Source organism: Apteryx mantelli, chromosome 1, assembly GCF_036417845.1.
Source record: "Apteryx mantelli isolate bAptMan1 chromosome 1, bAptMan1.hap1, whole genome shotgun sequence".
Lineage (NCBI taxonomy): Eukaryota > Metazoa > Chordata > Aves > Apterygiformes > Apterygidae > Apteryx > Apteryx mantelli.
This window is the reverse complement of record NC_089978.1, coordinates 161,680,623-161,699,664: the sequence shown is the minus strand read 5'-3', so window position 1 is coordinate 161,699,664 and position 19,042 is coordinate 161,680,623. Positions and strand designations below refer to the sequence as shown.

General features: G+C 40.4%; 1 protein-coding gene across 2 annotated transcripts; it reads right to left on the bottom strand.

Annotated features, from left to right (window-relative positions):
• TMEM263 (transmembrane protein 263) lies at positions 1-18,552 on the bottom strand. 2 transcript variants are annotated; one of them, XM_067308796.1, is made up of 5 exons: positions 18,469-18,552; positions 15,184-15,248; positions 9,233-9,340; positions 7,778-7,847; positions 1-2,762 (listed from the first exon to the last, which is right to left on the bottom strand). In XM_067308796.1, exons 4-5 carry the CDS (start codon positions 7,839-7,841, stop codon positions 2,476-2,478), a joined length of 351 nt encoding a protein of 116 aa, XP_067164897.1. In that variant the 5' UTR covers positions 7,842-7,847; positions 9,233-9,340; positions 15,184-15,248; positions 18,469-18,552; the 3' UTR covers positions 1-2,475. The 2 variants fall into 2 exon arrangements, with proteins under 2 accessions (XP_067164897.1, XP_013803465.1); XM_013948011.2 differs by lacking the exon at positions 18,469-18,552 and adding an exon at positions 16,383-16,766.
• Positions 18,553-19,042: the final 490 nt, after the last annotated feature.

Genomic DNA, 19,042 nt, shown 5'->3' with positions numbered 1-19,042 from the left:
TCTGAAACAGCAACAATTTAATGTTTCACAAGTGTCAGGACAGAATCAGAACACAAAAAGAAGTGAGTTTCATATGTGAATGGAAAATATGCAGAATATAGTACAAAGCTCTTCTCTAAAACTAAAACCATATGCCATACTAAAGCATTTCAGTTACAAGATTCAGAGGTAATGACTACAGGACATGGTAAGAACAAAACATAATGAAGCATTGGTAGCTTTTTACAGTTCTAACATTATGTATCTCAGACCACACGTTTTGCTGCAAGCTTCATAGTATAAAAATTAGAGAACGTCATAAAAAAAGAGGTATGATCCGTTCAACATTTAAGTTTTCGGAAAGTGATTAGGAAGGGTTGGTTGAATGTCACAAATATCACTGCTCTGAAATAGCTGACTTTGCAGTCCAGCAGTAGCACTCTGTGGATACATCTACACTGAGAACTGCAGGGGAGCAGATCATACTTAATTATTTGCTGCAGCTAAACTGTTTCTGGTGTCAAAGCTAGCTCATTTCTATAGCTAACTGATATCTCTAAGCTACTCTGTATTCTATATTATTAGCCTTTAACAATAAAAACAGTAAGTCTGCATGTATTGCATAGACTTCTTATACCCCATTATACACTTTCAGCAGAATGGAGCTAAGCATCTGGTGCAAACAACAAAGGAACAGATAACTCCATTTGTTGGGTTTTTTGGTCTTTTCACCCCACCACCAACTCACCATGCTTAGAAATACTGTTAAACATAAAAAATTACTAGTATCAAATAAAGAAAGTTGTTCCAGACTGCAGTTAAAGTACCAATGGCTCAGAAAGACTAAGTGACTACTGTACCATAACTTACACATAGTTTACTTTCAACATCCATGAATAGGAGTAAGTTTTAGACAAGTAATATATTTTGATTTAATTTCTAAAAAAAACAAAATAGAAAAACAACAACCCTATATATCCTTCTTGTACAACCGTAGCCACTGAAAAAGTAAGCTTACATGCTTAAAATTTTTCTGTAGGAACACAAGTTTTTAGTAAATACTGCATGCAGAATGTTCATATGAATCTTCAGTCATCTGTTATGGGCTTCCAAACAAGTTACTTATTTGCAAAGTCAGCACAAAGATCACAGACAGCTTCTATTTTAAGGTAAGAGACAGCTCAAAGTTGCAAGTGTGTTTTGCTCCACTCTGCAGAAGGCCTACAAATGCTCCCAGATGAGGTATATCAAAGTTTGGAATCTGTCAGTATTACTTGGATAATGTTTTTCATTCTTATTTTCCTTTAAGGCCTCATTTGCCTTTTTTTTTTTAAATAAAAGTGTTAAATGTACTCAAAATCAAAATGTAAAGTATGAGATATAGATGTAGTGAAAAATTTGTTGCATTTGTTTAAATGAGAAGCTAGAAACAAGAAGCTTCTAGCCAGAGCAAGAAGATAACCTGACACATCATGAAGTTAAGACAACAACTCTGCTAGTTCTTCAGTGGTTCCCAACTACACAAAGGATTTTCTTTCAAGTTACACAGTTGTCATAATATAGTGCTAGATGATCACAAACATCAGCCCAGTTTCAATTAAGCCATCATTTTTTTCTAGTGTCTATAAGAAGTTTATTAGAAGCAGCAAGTTTTCACTTGCAGGAGATAGATGTGTATCATTCAATACACCTGAGATTTAGCAATCTTGTTTGCAGTAAAAGCTGACTAAATTTCTGATATCGGGAGTCATAAAGAGAGTCTAAAGCTTGTTCTGTGAACTGCACTGAAACAACAAGACAATTCTTTACACAGCTTCACTTAATAAATTTTTTTTTCCAATAAGGCATTAACAATTAAATTAGTTTACTCTTTATGATCCCTTCTGCCACATGTTGTCAAGCTTTCTCACCTCCTATCTCCCACTCCCATTTCCAATTTGTGCATCCCTCCAGTCCTATTTGTTTCCAGCCCACACTGGCAGAATGCACTCATGGATAGTTTACAGGCTGCCTGCAAATACCGTTTCATAAGTGAAACTACTTAGGCACATCCAACAATGCCATTACACAGTTCAAGGATTCTTAGCAGGAAGATGTGGAAACCACTGGGAACAGTAATTGGCATCTCATATTTATGGTACTGCAGAGATTACCAAATGAAATTTCTGTGTTCACATTTTAATCCAAAACTGCAAGAGACTTACAGTAAGTGAATATTCAAATATGTATTATCCCTTCAGATACACATACTCGCTTCTATAGTTAATCAAGTGTAACATTTCACCAGATATAAAGCTTGAATCTAGCTTCTAATAAATCTTCATACACCGTGCTAGCCAAGCTTCGTCTGTCCTTTTCAGAGGAAATCAAGTTACTTGCACAGCTCTTTAGAAGATAGATGTCTAAGATACATGGCTTCTCGTGGTCCAAATCTTAGCAGATTTTAATGCCACTGATGTAATATTCTGAAGAATCAAGTATGTCTCAGTTTTGTTTTTAGTCAGACTTATCCTTTTTCTTCCCTGTTAAAGGCACTTTACTTGCAACAGCAGATCCTACAGCTGTAACACCTCCAGCCACAGCAGAAACACCTCCTTTGACCAGCCCCACTCCCATTGAAGGCACAGATGTGACTGCTGTTTTGGTAATTTCCAAGCTCTTCCCTCCAATCCAAGCAACACCCCCAATCGTGGCACCAACAGCTCCTTTTGTTACGCTGAAGAGGCCACCAGTCACCCGAGAAAGCATGCCAGGCTGCTGCTGTGGGTGGTCTTTTAATGAACCTGAAGGAGGAGACAACATTTGAGTCAGTCAGTGTTACAGTTAAAGCATTTTCAAAAGAAAAGTTATGAATAAGTATTTCCTTGTAGCCTAACAGCCATTACACATGGTCTATACTTATCCAGCAGATTACTTTTCTTGGAAACTCATGCAACACCATTGTTCCAAATAAAGCGGCAAGACACTTTGCTGTAGCAAGATACCTCAATACTGTTTTCTAAAAAATCAATACTGAGCCTACAACTCTCAGGCATATAGCTCCCAGGCAGTTTTTTAAATAATAAATTCCTGTCCCCTGTCCCTATGCATCACCACCTTCCCAGACTCTGGAAAGCCTCATGGCCAAGTCAGCTTCCTTTCTGGACTTTAATAAAGGGGAAAACCCCTTTATTAAAGGGGGCTCCCCCTACCCCAATACTCAGAATTACCCATGGAGGAAAAATAACCGGCAGCACAACTCCCTAAGGAAGGGCTGGAAAAGGTTTCCTGGAGAAAGAACCAAATGTTTGAGCCAGAAGTTCATTAAAAATGAGGAGGTCTTCTTTGAAAAGAACTCACCTTGAGATGAAGTACTTCCTTTTCTTAATAATTACTGTTTTGAAGATGTATTTACAGGGGGCATATACCAAGGTCAGAAAAGAGGGGAAAAAAGGTTAAGAATAGGAGAAGTACCAGAGGGACTCAAAAGAAGAGAAGAGGAATAAAATAAAATAAAATAAATCAGGACAGCTCTTCGCTGTACCACTTCCTGTCTTCATCACGTACACAAATCTGATTTTCTTCCAAAAAGGCCTTTTCTGTTCTTCAGATGGGGAAGGGGGAAAAAGTAAGTCAGCCTGCCAAATAACTTTCAAGGAAGTTTATTAAGTAAAAGAAGGAGTCCCCAAAAGCATTAATGATGTCAAGCAGTTACAACTTCCAACAGAAATTGCCAATAGAAGCACAGAAAGATCTCTAACCATGGGATTTCTGCATGTTGCTGACAGTGTAAATCTCTCCATTTTTTCTTCTTAATGTTATGTTTAAATTTCACTTGCATAGTTTCTTACTACGTGCAGTATAAGTCAATTTGTATTCTGTATTTATTGTATGATTACATAGCCTCAAAATAATAGGAAGTATTAGAGTAATAGGAAGACAACGAGAACTAGGTTGCTTGTCTGCAAACTCAGCACCAGATAGCTGCTTAGTCCTGTAATAATTTCATAATTACTTCACACTTCTAAGTGTAAGCTTCAAAAAGATAAGGATATACATGTACCTTCCCTCTAAAGGGAACTGACACTACAGCTTCACACCCCACTACTACATAAATATCATCTTATCTTTAAAGAAGATATAGAACTTTTAAAGCAGATTGTTTTGTTTCAACATTGTATTGGCATTATATTGAACCACACATGAAAGTTATCTACTGCACCTGTAAGGTAGCTTAGCCCTGACACAATTTGTCTGTAAGATATTTTCAACGTGAGCCTTCAGGAATCTCCAGTCTTCCATAATAATGTTACATATGCAGCATTTGTTCAGCTCCTGCCTTGTCAATTCCTCACCAACTCCAAATATGTCTCCTTCTCAAAAAAAGTTTCAGAGAAAAACATGGCAAAAAAAAAAAAACTAACAAGTATAGGACGAGAGTTCCATTTTTAAAAAAAAAAAAACTTATAACTATCTGTACGTAATACATTGGATTTAGATACATTTCCCTTGCTTAGGGAAATCAACAGGAAGACCAAGTAAAGAGCAAGTGAGCCATGGCAGGCAGAGCTAGGGAAAAAGCAAACACAAAATAAAGAGGCAAGGGAGTCAAAGGCAGAAGGAACATGCTGGAAAGAGGACAACATCTAGAGAGGCAGAAGGGGAAAAAGCAGCTATAGATCCATCAGAGACCATCTCCAGCCCCTGTCAGTACACTCACTCTGCACAGCAACGTGCCTTAGGAGACTCAGCAGAACAGGACTGTCACCAGGGCCCTGCTGCTGACAACTCACATGGAGAAGACAGTTCTGAAGAGTCAGTCCACAGGATGTGGACACTCATGTACTACAAGATGAGACTAAAACGAACAACTTCTCACATGCATCCAATGAGCTTGTAATAATGCCAGAACTGACCCAGGACTAAGTATTCATTACAAAAAAATAAAGTTCAGAGTTCCTATGAGCGTGCCTGGAATAATTCAAACAAAAAGAGGCCATCTCAAAGAACGAATTTCTTATAGGTTTGGTGGAAAAAAAATAGGCATATAGAAAAGAGGAACAGTGCAGGTCAATGGAGCAGAAAATACCAAAATACTTTCAGCTTACACTAGTCTCCCTTACTTAAGATAAGAAATTGATTTCTGTAAGAAAAAGGGTTGTGGAAACTAGGAGGATAAGTCACAGCCTTTCACCTAAAGTCAAATAATATCCTTGTTAGTTCGTTTTAAGTCAGTAGTCTTCGACCTTAAGAACTCCAGCAAAGAGGCATCTCCAACTGAGGCATACAGAGAACATAATTTCTATTTACATACAAAAAACCTTTAAAGAATTGCATTCTGAAAGAGGTATTTATAGACCCTGGTGTAAATTCTACTGTCTAGAAAGGATTCTTATGACTAGAGCTATACACCTTGTAAAAAATTAATTCAGCTAATGCTTCACTTCTGCCTAACTGTATCAATATGATTGGGTTGAATGGGAAGAAAATTTTACCATACCGAATTTTAACAGCTGATTTCAGCAATTCAGGAAGAAAGCAGTCATCACAGTGAGCTTAAAATAAATAAATAAATCACAAGAGGAAAAAAACCCACAAAAACAATCTTGGCATGCTTTTCCTTGTGTTAGTTAAGATTGCCAATCCCTTGACAAAGCCTACTACATTTCACAAGCACGCATACTGACTGTGACTTGCTGTATTAATAACTGCATACTTCTAGTGATGGTTGCCATGTTCCCATCTCATTCCTATTTGTGTTGTTCATGAGATCTAGTAAATGCCTGCAGCTGCAAAGAGTTTCTACTGCTGGCTGATTTCTATTCTAGGATAAGCATAACTTGTCTCCTTGTTTCTAATCAGTATGAGAAAGAAGATTAAAAAAAAAAAAAAAAAGAATATTCCTAAATCCAGGGAGAAAATGACAAGTTCCCTGCTCAAGGGGTTGGCTCCTCCATACTACTTTACAGCCAGCTTCCTGCTGAAAAAAGTCTGACAGTGAACAACAGTGTGAATGAGTGTAGGTTGCAAAGGTTGGTGCTGCTCGCAAAGTAGAACATAAAACATGTATAGTATTACTCACAGCAAGCACACAGAAGAATACAGAAACTTCTTCCCTATATATAATTCTTTAAAGCCTTTGGGCACCTAACTTGTCAAGTGTCATTTGGACAACTTGGAACTACTTATATCTTTAAAAAAGACAGTGAATTGGTTTTGGAATCAAGTCTTTCCTGTAAGAATTTTTTTTGGCAGCCTGTTCAGAGGGCCAACCTTCTTGCCAAGACTGAACTGGTAAGCTTCCATCCTTATTTGGCCTTCATTTTACAACAGTAAAAGTGTATCACATATAAAGGCCTTGTACAACATTTAAAACAGGTACATTCTTCATGGGTATTCCAACATTTAAACTGAACATATAAGGCTCAAAAAGTGCACATGAAACAGAAGGAAAAGAAAAAACCCTTCAAGGAAGGTCTTTCCTTTAAGTCAAGTTCTGTTTCATTCCATTCCATCTTCTAACTGCATCAACTCCCTCCAGCTATTTTAACTATATACTCAAACTGGTTACTATCCTATTCAAAGAAGATACTGTGCAGAAGAAACGTAAGTCTCAGTAACTCACAAGTTTTATTTAAAACTCTGCAATACCTGTAGACAATCATCCTCTGCTGTTAAGATCTGGATAACCTATTAAATTTGTATTAAATGGAAGCCAAAAAATGTCCTTGAAGGAGACAGTCAGACAACTGGACAAGTCCAATGTAATTTACCAGTCAGAGCACATTTCAAGCTCTATTCATGGTGTTGAACACATTTAAACTTAACTCAAACTTTAATGAAAAAAAAAGTCTCAAACACTAGACTTGGGAATAATGCATTAGGGCATGGTTTCTAACCTGGCATTTGTTTTTAGAAACGCTTCCAATGTTTCTTGACATTTGGAGATCTTGATAACTCCACAGGTGCTTAAAAAGATTTTGTCATAGCACCATGATATTGTACTATGTTCAAGTATAGTAGAGCTTAAGAATCACTATGCAAAAAAAGACTCATTGACCTCTGCATCCAACCCATTCAGTCTTAAAGCAACAGAAGATGACAAAATACAGACAACCTATATACCAAAAATGATTTTTGATCTAGTATGCTTCCAGCTGTATCATGCAAAGAGCTCTTCACAACCCTGCTGTTCCACAGCCTAGAAGGGAATATAGCTGATTTGCAACTATATTTTCTCTGCAGAGCTAATTAATAACCAATTTAAGATTCATTTGGCTCAGATGATCAAGGTGTTATTGAAGTCAAGCTTCTTTTTTTTTTTTTTTGGAAACCATGAGATTAAGTTAACAGTTAGAACCACAGTTAATTTTATGGAAAAAAAAAAGGGTCTCCAAGAGCATTTTGTTAAAACATAAAAAATAAAAAAAAAATCTCGCGCCCTATAGATTCAGCACAGTATCCAAAGTCAAGCTGGGCTCTTTCTATTTCATATATGAACACCAGAAATAAACACCTATCAGACCAAATTCACATCCCTGGAAGCTATGTCTACAGTTTGTCTTTCAGTTTCTGCCCCCGGGCTTATAATTTATCAGTAGAGTTGTTTGCTAAGTTACAGTCAATGGATTTGTATCAAGGGAATACTGAAGGGAAAGAGAATCCAGGCTCATCCCCTTCCATTCCAGAGCTGGTTTGTTTACTGTTACTTAAACAAAAGCTGGAAGTGTTTTAGCCTGCAGAGTCTTTTTTGAAGAGTTAATTGAATTTCTGATGAACTTCTGTAAACTTACTTGATATTATGAGAACTACTACATACCTTCTGGTGGTTCATCATGGAGGTATGATGGGACTTCCTGTTGATTTTTGTCCGTTTGATTCATTATTGCCTAAAAGAGAAATTCATATACGCTGTACATCTTTTCTGGCAAAGTGTAAACGTAACCTTTAAATCTAAAATTCATGTAGTTTAAAGTTCCATAAGAAAGAAACTTCTCTTTCATTACTAGGTAAGCCAGCAGCTACTAACCAATTAGTACTCTTTTTATTATCAGACTGTGCTTTTACATTTTTCAAACTAGTTCAGTACTTGAAAAAGAAACTTTCAACAGGTCAGCAGGCTTGGTGCAAACTGCCACCCCTCCCTCACTAAGTACATCTCAAACCTACAAGGTGATCAAGAAGAAAAATGGTATGAAAGCAAAACAGCCACTGCCATACAACAGCTTATATTTACATACTAAAAAGAAGAGATCAGTGATTGTCAAGGTGGTGGATGCTAGAGAAACAACAGCAGCCTATCTATAAGACTTGATGCAACCTAGAAAGCAGCAGTTTGGAAAAAAACACAAAACAAAAAAAACCCCAAGAAACAATCCTTGCAGTAGAATTTGAACAAATGTCATGAAAACAAGATTGAACAAATGTAATGAAAACACTCCAGTTATCTTGTAATAGTACTGCATACACAATCTGGTGACAGAAGCAAAAGCAGACTATTTCAACTATGCACAGACTTTCTGATGGAAACGTTTCAGGCAGAGAATTTCTTTATGCCAAGTAAAGCTGTTTCCTAGAGCAGTTCTAGAGCAGTAGTCCCTAACGGAGAGGCGAAGCTCAGGAGGAAACTCAAATCAGCAGCTCTGCTCACTGCATTTTCCCTTTTGTGGAGAAAAAAGCAAGGACTAGTCCAGGTTTCCCTCCTGCTTTCCTCCCCACCAAAATGTGCTTCAGTATTAGGTCCTGCCTCCTCCCTGGAGCCCTCCTGCTAATCCTGCTCTCTTCTCTCAGTAAGCACTGAGGGAGGGTTGGCTAGGAAAAGGAGAAATGAGTTGTATTAAACCACTCATCATCCTGCTATCTCCCTGCCTGGCCAGTGACCCACTAATTCCCTTCTCCCTGCACACATACGCAAGCCTTTACAAACTTCAGATTTCTTCCAGGAGTCACTGACCGCCATAAAAGAAGAATTCCAGGCTCTTTTGCCTATTCCCAAGTTTCTCTGTACCTCGTCATTTGGGCGAGAAAGCAGGGGCTGGAATCTGAAGAAGGGATGAGGAGGCAGAAGCAGAACTTGAGGGTGGGAAGATTCACCTAGAGAGCAATAGCTAAAACCCTAGTAGTACAATTACAATGACAAAACATCACAGTAAGAACTAGCACCCACATACTGAATGAGAGATCTCTGTATCAGAACAGAGCCTGAATTGAATATTAAAAAGTCCTCACAGTCAGCATGGAGGATATCAGTTCATGACTCAGAATGCATACATACCTTTAAAAGAAAGCTGAACAGGAAGGCAAGCAAAAAAAATCCACCACCAGTAGGGCTGGTTTGATGGGAATGACAAACAAGCTTCCTTCAAAAGTCAGAAATCTAAACCTGGAAGCCAAAAAACAGGAAAATGAATTATAGTACATCAACAGGGAAGACCAAAGACATGAAGGCTAAGAGGTAACTGGGGTAAGGGAGAAGAGGGAGTTATATAATTCCTTGTTCTTTCATTTATCACAAGTCAGTAAGTAAAAAAAAAAAAGAAAAAAAAAAAAAGAACTTGACAGATTGTAGAGCATAAGAGGAGGACAAAGATACTAAGAAAGGACTGAATTCCGGTACTAAGTGATTTCTTTGCAACAGTCTTCATTATTAATTATGTGAATTGGAAGAAATATGCAGATTTCATCTTCACTGTGAGGAGATACACGTATGTTGTTGTAGGTTTTTTCCTAACTCAAAAAAAAAAATAATACCAAGCACTATCAGAATAAGAAGTGTTTCCTCCCATACTAAGGCAGATGCTGAAACCAACTGACAAAGATCTGACATTACTTTATCAAAACATCTGCATGAACTAAAGTATCTGTACTGCTAATTAACATGTGGCCACATTGCTAGTTAAGATGATTACTGTATTAGGAATCTGGAAGGAGATCACAGCCTAGCAAGCCTTATTTCAACAAGGAGAACAACTGAAATAATTTTAAAGTAGACTTAAGAGAGATCCAAATGAATTGAGACAAATTTCTGTGAAGAACTACTTCTCTCATCTCTTCGAATCCTCTGCATGTAACACCCAAAAGAAAACCCAGCTTGAAATTGCTTGTTTGAATTTCCAGAAAGTTTCTGTCAACAATTCCTCACAAGAAGCTCAGAAAAAAATATTTGATCTCATTAGGAAAGGCAAAATACTGCCAGGGATTATGAATAAATTTTGAAGGCAGTCAGACTAAGTTATTAATGTGGAAGAATGCTAGAAAACAGAGTGTCCAACAGCAAGAATGAGGACAAGGCTGGCAGACAGATATGGTGTGGAAAAGACAGCTTGGTAACTCTCCATAATCTAGGTTAGGCTATCGTCAGGTTTACTCAAAGTTCCCCGCGAAGCCAAACGAGCGAAGCGACATATTGGCAGGCAAGTTTCACAGCAGAGTTTCTAGAATAGGGACAAAGCATTAGAACATAATTTAAAAAAATTGCAGCTCTACATAAAAACAGTGACAAGGTTAGGCATTCCTCCCTATTACCTCCCCCAAAACAGCAAGGTTATGTAATTCTTGACCATAAGCTCCTTTTTAAGAGGTACACAGAAATATTACACAATACGTCACTCACATGCAATGGTCCAACACAGTTATAAGCCCTTCTAAACCACAGAAATACTCCACCACCCCTCTTACAACTACACGGACTAGAGTGTCCTATCATTCACAGCTCAGGTGCTGCTGACCTGCTGTACCAGACCCCAAGAGCCAGGAGACTACTATATGCGCCTGAGAAAAATAGCTAAGGAAAACTAACTCACTGTTGGCAAGATTGAATTTATTCTATAAAGGACTGCAACTCCACAGAAGAGAGCTTTTGGGTGTGTGCGGATCAGAAAGCTGAAGAACCACACTTATGATGTGTGGCTCTATCAGCGCCTGGAAGTAATCCAGCGATGCTGCAAGGTGTTCCTAACAAGCCTATTCTAGTTTTCACTCACTGTTCTCCGGCTACATCGGTATACAGGAAAAAAATCACAGGAGAATCACATCCCTATGAGAAAAGGCTTCCAGGCTGACCTGGAACAGAAGTTGGCACAGGGGAGAGATAACAAAGCCTTGGCACAGGATTCAAGTCTTGGTTTTTCCGTAGACATTCTCCAGTAAATTTACACAGCCAAGACCTAGATCCAACAAAAGACTTGAGCAACAAATTTTAAGACGCCTGGGTTAAACCCTAAGCTACATGACCTTGTATCCAATTCAACACGTCAGGAGACTTAAGAGCCTCTGAAAAGTGATCCAAAATCCTGTGTGCTGAACATGGTGTAATGTAACTGGTGAACAGGAAACATTAAACACAGGAGCATGCCTTAAACCTGACTCCCTTCCAGAGATTTAAGGTGGGTATTTCTATTGACTGGCTGTCAAAGGACTGGAATAACTTCTTGGTGACAGATGACTTCATCCAATCTTCAGAAGAAGAGAGCAGGAATATTATTTTTCTTTAAACATTGGAGTTTAAAAAGCAGGAACACTCACCATACTTCATGTAATGCCGTAAAAGCACTCACCACAATTCAGTGCCTCCTTGGGCTAGTAAGAGCCAAGCTCCTATGTCCCACCTTGCAAAAGAGGTCCACTGGTTCACCAGACTGTAGTCTATCCTAAGGGAAACTACTCTGCATCCTCCCTGTCGAAGATGTGCCCCAAGAAAGAAAAAGAATGTAAAAATCTTCTGTAAGACCCAAAAGAGAGCACAACTCTCAGCTAATGCCTAAGGCACTAATCTGAAGGTGCAAGGCCAATACTTTTGGGGGAGAATTAAGCCACTCAAATGTGGTACTGATTAAAGCGCACTGAAAACTTAATTGGAAACTAGAGATTCAAAGTCCAAATATTCCATGAAAATACATTGTACTGACAGAACTGCAATTGAAACCCAGCCAATTCAAAGAGTTTGTCTGCTGTTCTGCTCACCTCCTCACAAGTCCATATAGCAGGAGATCTAGGAGTCCCAGCTTCTAAATCTCTATCTCTACAGTAGGCTGAGCTGCTAGAGTTATTTGAATTATTTCAGCAGCTCTGGGAAACATTTTTGAACAGGCTGAATAGAGAGACCTATTTAAATTTTTGCTCCATCATGAAGAGTAGTTTAAAATTTCATAATTTCTTGCAGAATGAGAGTGCTGATTTCTAGCATTAAACATCAAAGTTGAGAACTGTTTTATGTGACACAGCAACTCGTAAGAACATCCATCAGGATATAATATGCAACTTCACTTACATAACAGAATTAAGTTTCATTTTAAAATTCAGGATTTTGGTAGTAGATGAGGAGCTAACACTTCTTAGTTTTACAGTGAGAGGGCTCAGGAAGAAAAAAAGGGGGAGAAAGCGAGGGTGGAAAGTTAATTCATATAATTTGAAGACCTCATTCAGAAATTTAAAGCAGTCAGTTACTGTAAGAGATGCCAGTATATATTACATGGAATTATGCAAACAAATACTTGAAGGACGTGAGAAAACCAAACTTTCCAAACAATTCAGGAATAACAATTTTTTCTAAGCATGAATACAAAGGAATCTGATGTTAGAGACTTCTAACATCTTAAGATTTTCCAAATGAAATTAAACAGTCCTCAGTTGAGATGTGAAAGATCACATTTCAAAAATGTCTCTAGCTGATTCTAGTTTGAGTAACACTACATCCAGTTAAAACCGCAGACGGACTTTGGGTAGGATGAATGTTGCCTGCACTTCTTGTCCCAGCAGACTGCTCAGTATTGCTGCTGCTTTTTCTGAAGCAACTATCTGAACTAAAAGGATTTAAGCTGCTGTAGATTTAGATTATATTTTTCCCCCAAACGATTAATCATTAAGTGTGATATGCTACTGCAATGTTAAAATCAAACTTAACAGCATTTAAAAAACCATTATTTTTTAATATAATTATCAATATGATTTTTACTTGATTTTTAAGGAACTGCTACACACAAAAGACTTTTTAATAGAGAAATACAGCCCCAAGCCTATAAATTCTTGAAACTATATGCAAGCTTATTCACAGAAGTAATCATCCTGATCTCAGCAGGGTTACTTGTATGCCTAACTCTAAGCATACAGTCTGCCTCATCAAGAACCAGTATTTAATAAACTTCTATGGCATTGAGTGTTCACCACTGAAGAACAAAACTTATTTTGGGATTCTAGCTTTCAGTATTAATAAAAACTGGAGGAGGGGGAAAGGTACAAACTTTTTAAGAAGAGCCTAAGATTGTAAGTGTTGAGGAAGCTGCAAGAGATCCCCATGTCCCCAGTGTTAGCAGCAGGTACAGTATAAAACTGAAGTCAGGAGTTAACAACCAATAAGCAGGAATCTAAGTTATGCACATGCACTACACTCCCCTCTACATCCACAAGCATTTATCAGATAGCATAGAATTTGATACTGATCCTGAAGGCACGAAGTTAAATTTGTTGAAACCCTCTATTTTCCAGTCAGCATTCTGAAAACGTCATCTTTGGCATACTGACGTTTTCCAAATGTTTTACAACCACCTTGGTTAGAATTTGTATTTCCATAGAGGGTGTTGGTGGGGAGAGAGGGGCACAGCAAACCACAAAAGACCTTTAGCAGGTATTCGCCAAGGTTACATTGTAGAAAGAAAACATAAAATAATCTCGGCAAAGTACAATTATTTTTTATACGTGGGGAGCTCAAAAGATTGCTAGACCACTGCACACTCCTTGCTGAGTCAGCTCATGAAAAACAAGGAGAAAAAACCCATGATTAGAAAAGGGGGGGGGGGAAGAAACCAGATTCACCTCGCACCTAGTTTTTACAGGTCACCAGGCATAAAACCATGTTGGCAATTTCAAAGAGAAGGAAAATACTGCTTCCAATAACAACAGCGGCTCTTGGGAAGAAGCCACAATATGGAAGTCCCATCTCTGGTATCTCAAGTTAAGGGTTCGTCTTAGCAGAAGGAACAAAGAATTTTCTGGATTCACAATTTCTTGTACAAGCAGAATACGAGGAACAAACTACCTGTCCAGAAAGGCACTATTTGCTACAAGCTGCTGAGCTTGTACAAGATCTCTCCATTGGACTTAAGACTGGATGATATTCAGTTACTGAATATGCACACTTGTCTTCACATTCAAGGAGAAAGCTGGTCTTATTTACCCTGCAACATTCAATAAGCGTATTAAGTAGTTCCAGAGCACCGTCTCATTTTTTATGACTTACCCTCACATGTCAAAACAGCATAAAGCATAGCCGGAAATATACACTGGTGGTTTAAAACAGAGCAAAACCAAAACTAGAGGGTTTCATAGATATGCAATTTTTTCACTATGCACTGAATCATGCAGAAACACAGAATACAACAGTACAATTATTGCATGTAGTGCAAGCACATGTAACAAGGCAAAGATGGATCAGAAATCTGAACTTGGGAACTTCCCTGATTTTTTTTCAGAACCTTCTTCAAACTATGCTAAGACTGAGGGGGTGAGAGAGGGGAAAAAAAGTAAATAGTTCATTGCTTGGCATTTTCATCCTGTGATGTCAAATTCACAAAATCTTATGTCATGAGAAAAAGACTCCCACTTCTTTTAACACACACACATTAAGGGATCACAGAGAGTGAGGCGGGATCCCTATGGAGTCCTGGCAGAATGCATACGGGTGTGCATGAAGCACATGTCCAGCGCTTCAGCGGCACTTTCCATTCTCCTTCCTTTCAGCTGTGCAGACTAACACGTAAGCTTTGTGTTTTCTTCTGTTAGGAAGTGGAAGCAAACCCAGATCTTCAGCCAGATTTCAATCAAACAAGAACACACGTAAACTATTGACTAGTTTTTGCTCCACTTACAAAGGTACTAGTCATTCAAGAGATAAATTATCATTTATCTTTTTAATATAACGGTAAAATACACATCACCCTTCAGCATAAAAAAAAATAATTTTTTTTTAAACTTAAGTCATGCTTTTGACTGGTCTTTCATACTGTCAGAATATGAAAGATATGGGAAATTTCAGTCAAAGAACTGAAAGCAAATCTCACACAGGTGTAAAGAAAGAAGTGGTTTAGAAGAAGATTTTTAATTCAAGAGTTACTTATGATTAACATTAACACCATTATGGCACCCTGAATGAAAGTGCTAGGAAATTCTACATTAGCCATGCAGCTACACACACATTCACAATGAAGCTGATTTAAATAAAAGAATTCTCACCAAATGTATTCCTTTGTGAAGGAGGTGTCTGTTTGGCTGTTTCCACAAAGATATTCTGCATACACCTATGAGAAAAGTAGTATGTTTAATGGCAGCTTATGGAACAGTGCTACTGTCACATTCCTGCCACGTATTTATGGTTCCCACCATATGCACATACGGCTCCCACACTATTATAATAAGGACAGAAGCAGACAGACTTAAGGAGTTTACAAAGTTTATCTAACACATTGATTCTTTCTGTGTTCTTGGGCAATGGAGATAAATTTCTACTTAATCCATACGCTGTCACGAGGATTACTGCAAAGCCTGGTAATCAGACGATGTCAAGGTGCAACCTCTCCTCAACAAGTCAGGAGTTCTTAGACAGCAATTAGTATAAAATTTTAGTCTTCCATTAAGAAGAGGGCTGTGACCATTACAGATGTACATGCACCTTCCCAAACTTTGCACGATGCTTGTGATGTCTTTCTGACTTTATAGACAAAAAGCCTTACTGTTTCAGCAGAGCGAACCTGGCCCAAGCAGCAGCCAGTAAAAACTGGTTTGTTTCAATGCCACTACTCAAATATTTGTGGGCAGCAGTGAAACTACCCAAAGATGAGGCCAATTTCACTTGGCAGCCTAACGCGGCTCCAACAGCCACAGCAGCAGACAGCGCTGGGACAATTCACCTGACAGAGCTACAGACAAGCAAGTACCCCTCTTAGCCCACCACGAAAAAGATTATCTGACTTCTGGCCACCTACTACGCAGTTAGAAAGCTTTGCTATGGAGGTGAGGGAAAACACCACAAGCCCCACCACGCGCATGTCTCCCCTTCCCCTCTTCCAGCAGCCGCAGGAGGCTGCAAAATGAACCTGACGGCTTTCACATATACATGCAAAAGTACCATCCCTAAAACAAATTTTAAGAAATACATTTTGGAAAGAGTAACAACACTCTATTCTCCAAATTAAACCCCCAAATAAGCATGAAGACAAAAAGGCAATCCCGTCTGTGACTTCTCTTTGGGGCTCTGCTTCAAGCTGCACATTAGCTATCTGCTAGCTATCCTACTTTATGCCTTAGATTAGTGCTTGTAACATACTACGTGCAGAAGCGCTAAGTGTTGTTAGTTCTGGCAGATGTAGCCCCCCTGAGCACAACCTTTATGGAAATGTATTTTTCAGTTATTTAATGCAAAGGAGACAGCTTACTGAGCTTCCAAACGAAGAAAGAGTTGATGCTGACAGTACTGCAGTAAAAAACAAATCCAGGCACGCAGAAAGTGTGTAGCTAAAAAACCATGAACATAGCTGACATTTCAACAGGTCTTCTGTTTAAAAGCCAAGTTTCAAAATTTCAGATTTATATATAAAGAAAGACTGGCTTGAAAACGCGCATGCCAATTTCAGAGGAACAAGGCACAGCAAAAGATCATGGCAAGCAGATCAGAAGCTTCCAGGTATGAACCATCGCTTGCTTTTAGAATTATGGTAGGGTGGGCTACAGAAAAGTGAGGAGTTACCAAGGCTGCTTCAGGAAGTATGAATAACAGGCTTACAGCATGCGGGGTTCAGCAGTAGGGAAGGTAATGTAACCTGTATTAAAAAAAAACAACACCCCACACAATTAAAGGCAAAAGAGAGTCATTTCTCCTGGAACAAGACAACCATAACTGCCCAGGATATTACACCACTGTATCTCCCTATAAGACAATCCAGCATCTTATCACCCTCAATTAAAGAAAGCATATATCAAGCTCCAAAATAGACTCTAGGGAACGTTTGATGTTGGTAATTTTTGGTAAGTTTTGGTATTGGTAAGTTTTCACTGAAGCAGAACACTTAAGGATTTGTAAGATACCAAATCAAAGCGGGCAGAGCGAGGGCTATGTACTGAACTCTACTCTTCCAGGTTTTCCAGATATGGCTTTCAGAAATTATATGGTAGATTTTGGTAAGGCCCACGGCACAGCTTTGAAGAGGTCAAGGGCTTACTGCGCTCACCAGCACTGTCAGCCGTCATCTCCTGCTTGTTAAGCCTTCCAAATTGGAGCCTTCCTGTTTTCTTTTAATACTTCCCCAGGTATGTCAGCTCTTAATCCTCCTCAGCTCTCTTTTTCTATGAGGCCTATAAAAGACATAGCCTGACAGCGCTTCACAGCAAGAGTGATAAAGCAGCTGCTGCACTTCCTTGCTAACAAAATAATGACCTTTTTCCCTAGTGTCTGCCATCTGTTCATTGTCTTCCGTCTGATGTTTAGACCTGCTGGCTTGTTGGATAAGGACCACCTTTTGGTTTGCACTTCTGCAGCGCAGCCTCTTTCTGTGCAGAGGAGGCAGTACTAGCACCAACTCCGCTGAATGTCCAGCCACAGCTCAACAGAACTATGGGGCTTTAAAAAAGAGATAGTATTTACTGAGCAATCTTAAGGAGTAATGTGCATACAAACCAATATTAGCTTAATTCAGCATACAAACCATCTTGCACATACCCTGCTAAATACACAGAGACATACTGACCAAAACAGCCCTCTGGAAGAAGAGGCGGCTACACACGTTTTGTATTTAGCTTCCATAGAGAAGCGACATCTTGATTCAGAGTTCTCGTTCCCAGTGCAGTTAAACAGGCAGAAGGCAGCATGTAATCACGTTTGCGGCCATTGCCTACCAGCTTCACACAGCCACCAGAACCAGCTGCACGGCTGAAATAACCTGCCTTTATTTTCAGGCCGCACCACATGAATACCAAGGCTGGATGAACAGGAGAAGCTGAGCTACCTCCAAGAAGCTTATAAACATCTCTCCTAAACGCTGCTCCATAAAGTTGAACTTAAAAGGATGAAATGGAAAGTTACTCCAGGAAACACTTGAAAACAGTAAAGTTTTTTTTTTTTTTGGGGGGGGGTAACATAAAGCTTCTTTTGGCCCAGGAGCGTTGAAAGAAAACGAGTCAGAGGGAAGGTCACCAGGGAAAGGGCTTTTCCCAGGGTTTTTTGGGGGCCGCCGGGGCAGCCCCGGAGCGCGGCGCCTTGCGGTGCCCGGGCCGGGCCGGCACTGACGTGGCACCGAGGCCGCGACCGAGCCGAGCCGAGCCGGGCCGGGCCGGGCGGCGGCGCGGGCAGGTGGCGGCGCTGCCCGGGGCCTCCTCCCGCCCCGCCGGCCGCGGCTTGGCGCCGGCGGCGCTGCCGCGTCCTCCCCTTCCTCCTCCCCCAGAAGTTTCTCTTCCCCCGATGGGGGAGAAAAAGAGAGAGAAGAGAGGAAGGGAAGAGCGAGCGCTCCGCGCTCGGGCTCCACTCACCGCTCGGCTCGGCGCGGCCGCCCGCCCGCTGCAGACTTTACTCCGGCGCCTTTCCCCGCTGCCGACGTGGCGCCCGCCGCCGCCGCCGCCGCCCCGTCGGCGCCCGCAGACCCCGCCCCAGCGCCCGGCGCGGCCCCGCGGCGGCCCGGGGGGCGCGCAGGCGCCGGCGGCCCCGCTGCCCGCGGGCGCGGGGGGTGCCCCGCCGGCGGCCCTGCCCGCCCCGAAATCGCCGTTGACGCCGCAGCCTTCGCTCCAGCTGGGGTCCGGACAGCTGCAGCTGGGCGCCCAGGAGGGGCAGAGCGGTGATTTTTCAGGCTGTGCAGGCGTGTGTTGGACAAGGAAGATGTTGCATGGTCAGGGCTTTGAACGTGCGTTTAGAAACAGAGCTCGGCCGCACAGGAGTGTTAAATACCCCAGCAGATACTTTACAAGGTCAAGAGGCTTTCGTAGCTGGGATGCCTCCCCATTTCTGCTGCCCTGCTCCCTGCTTGGCTCACACAGAACGGTTGGGGTTGGAAGGGACCTCTGGAGATCAGCTAGTCCAGCCCCCTGCTCAACCAGGGGCACCTAGAGC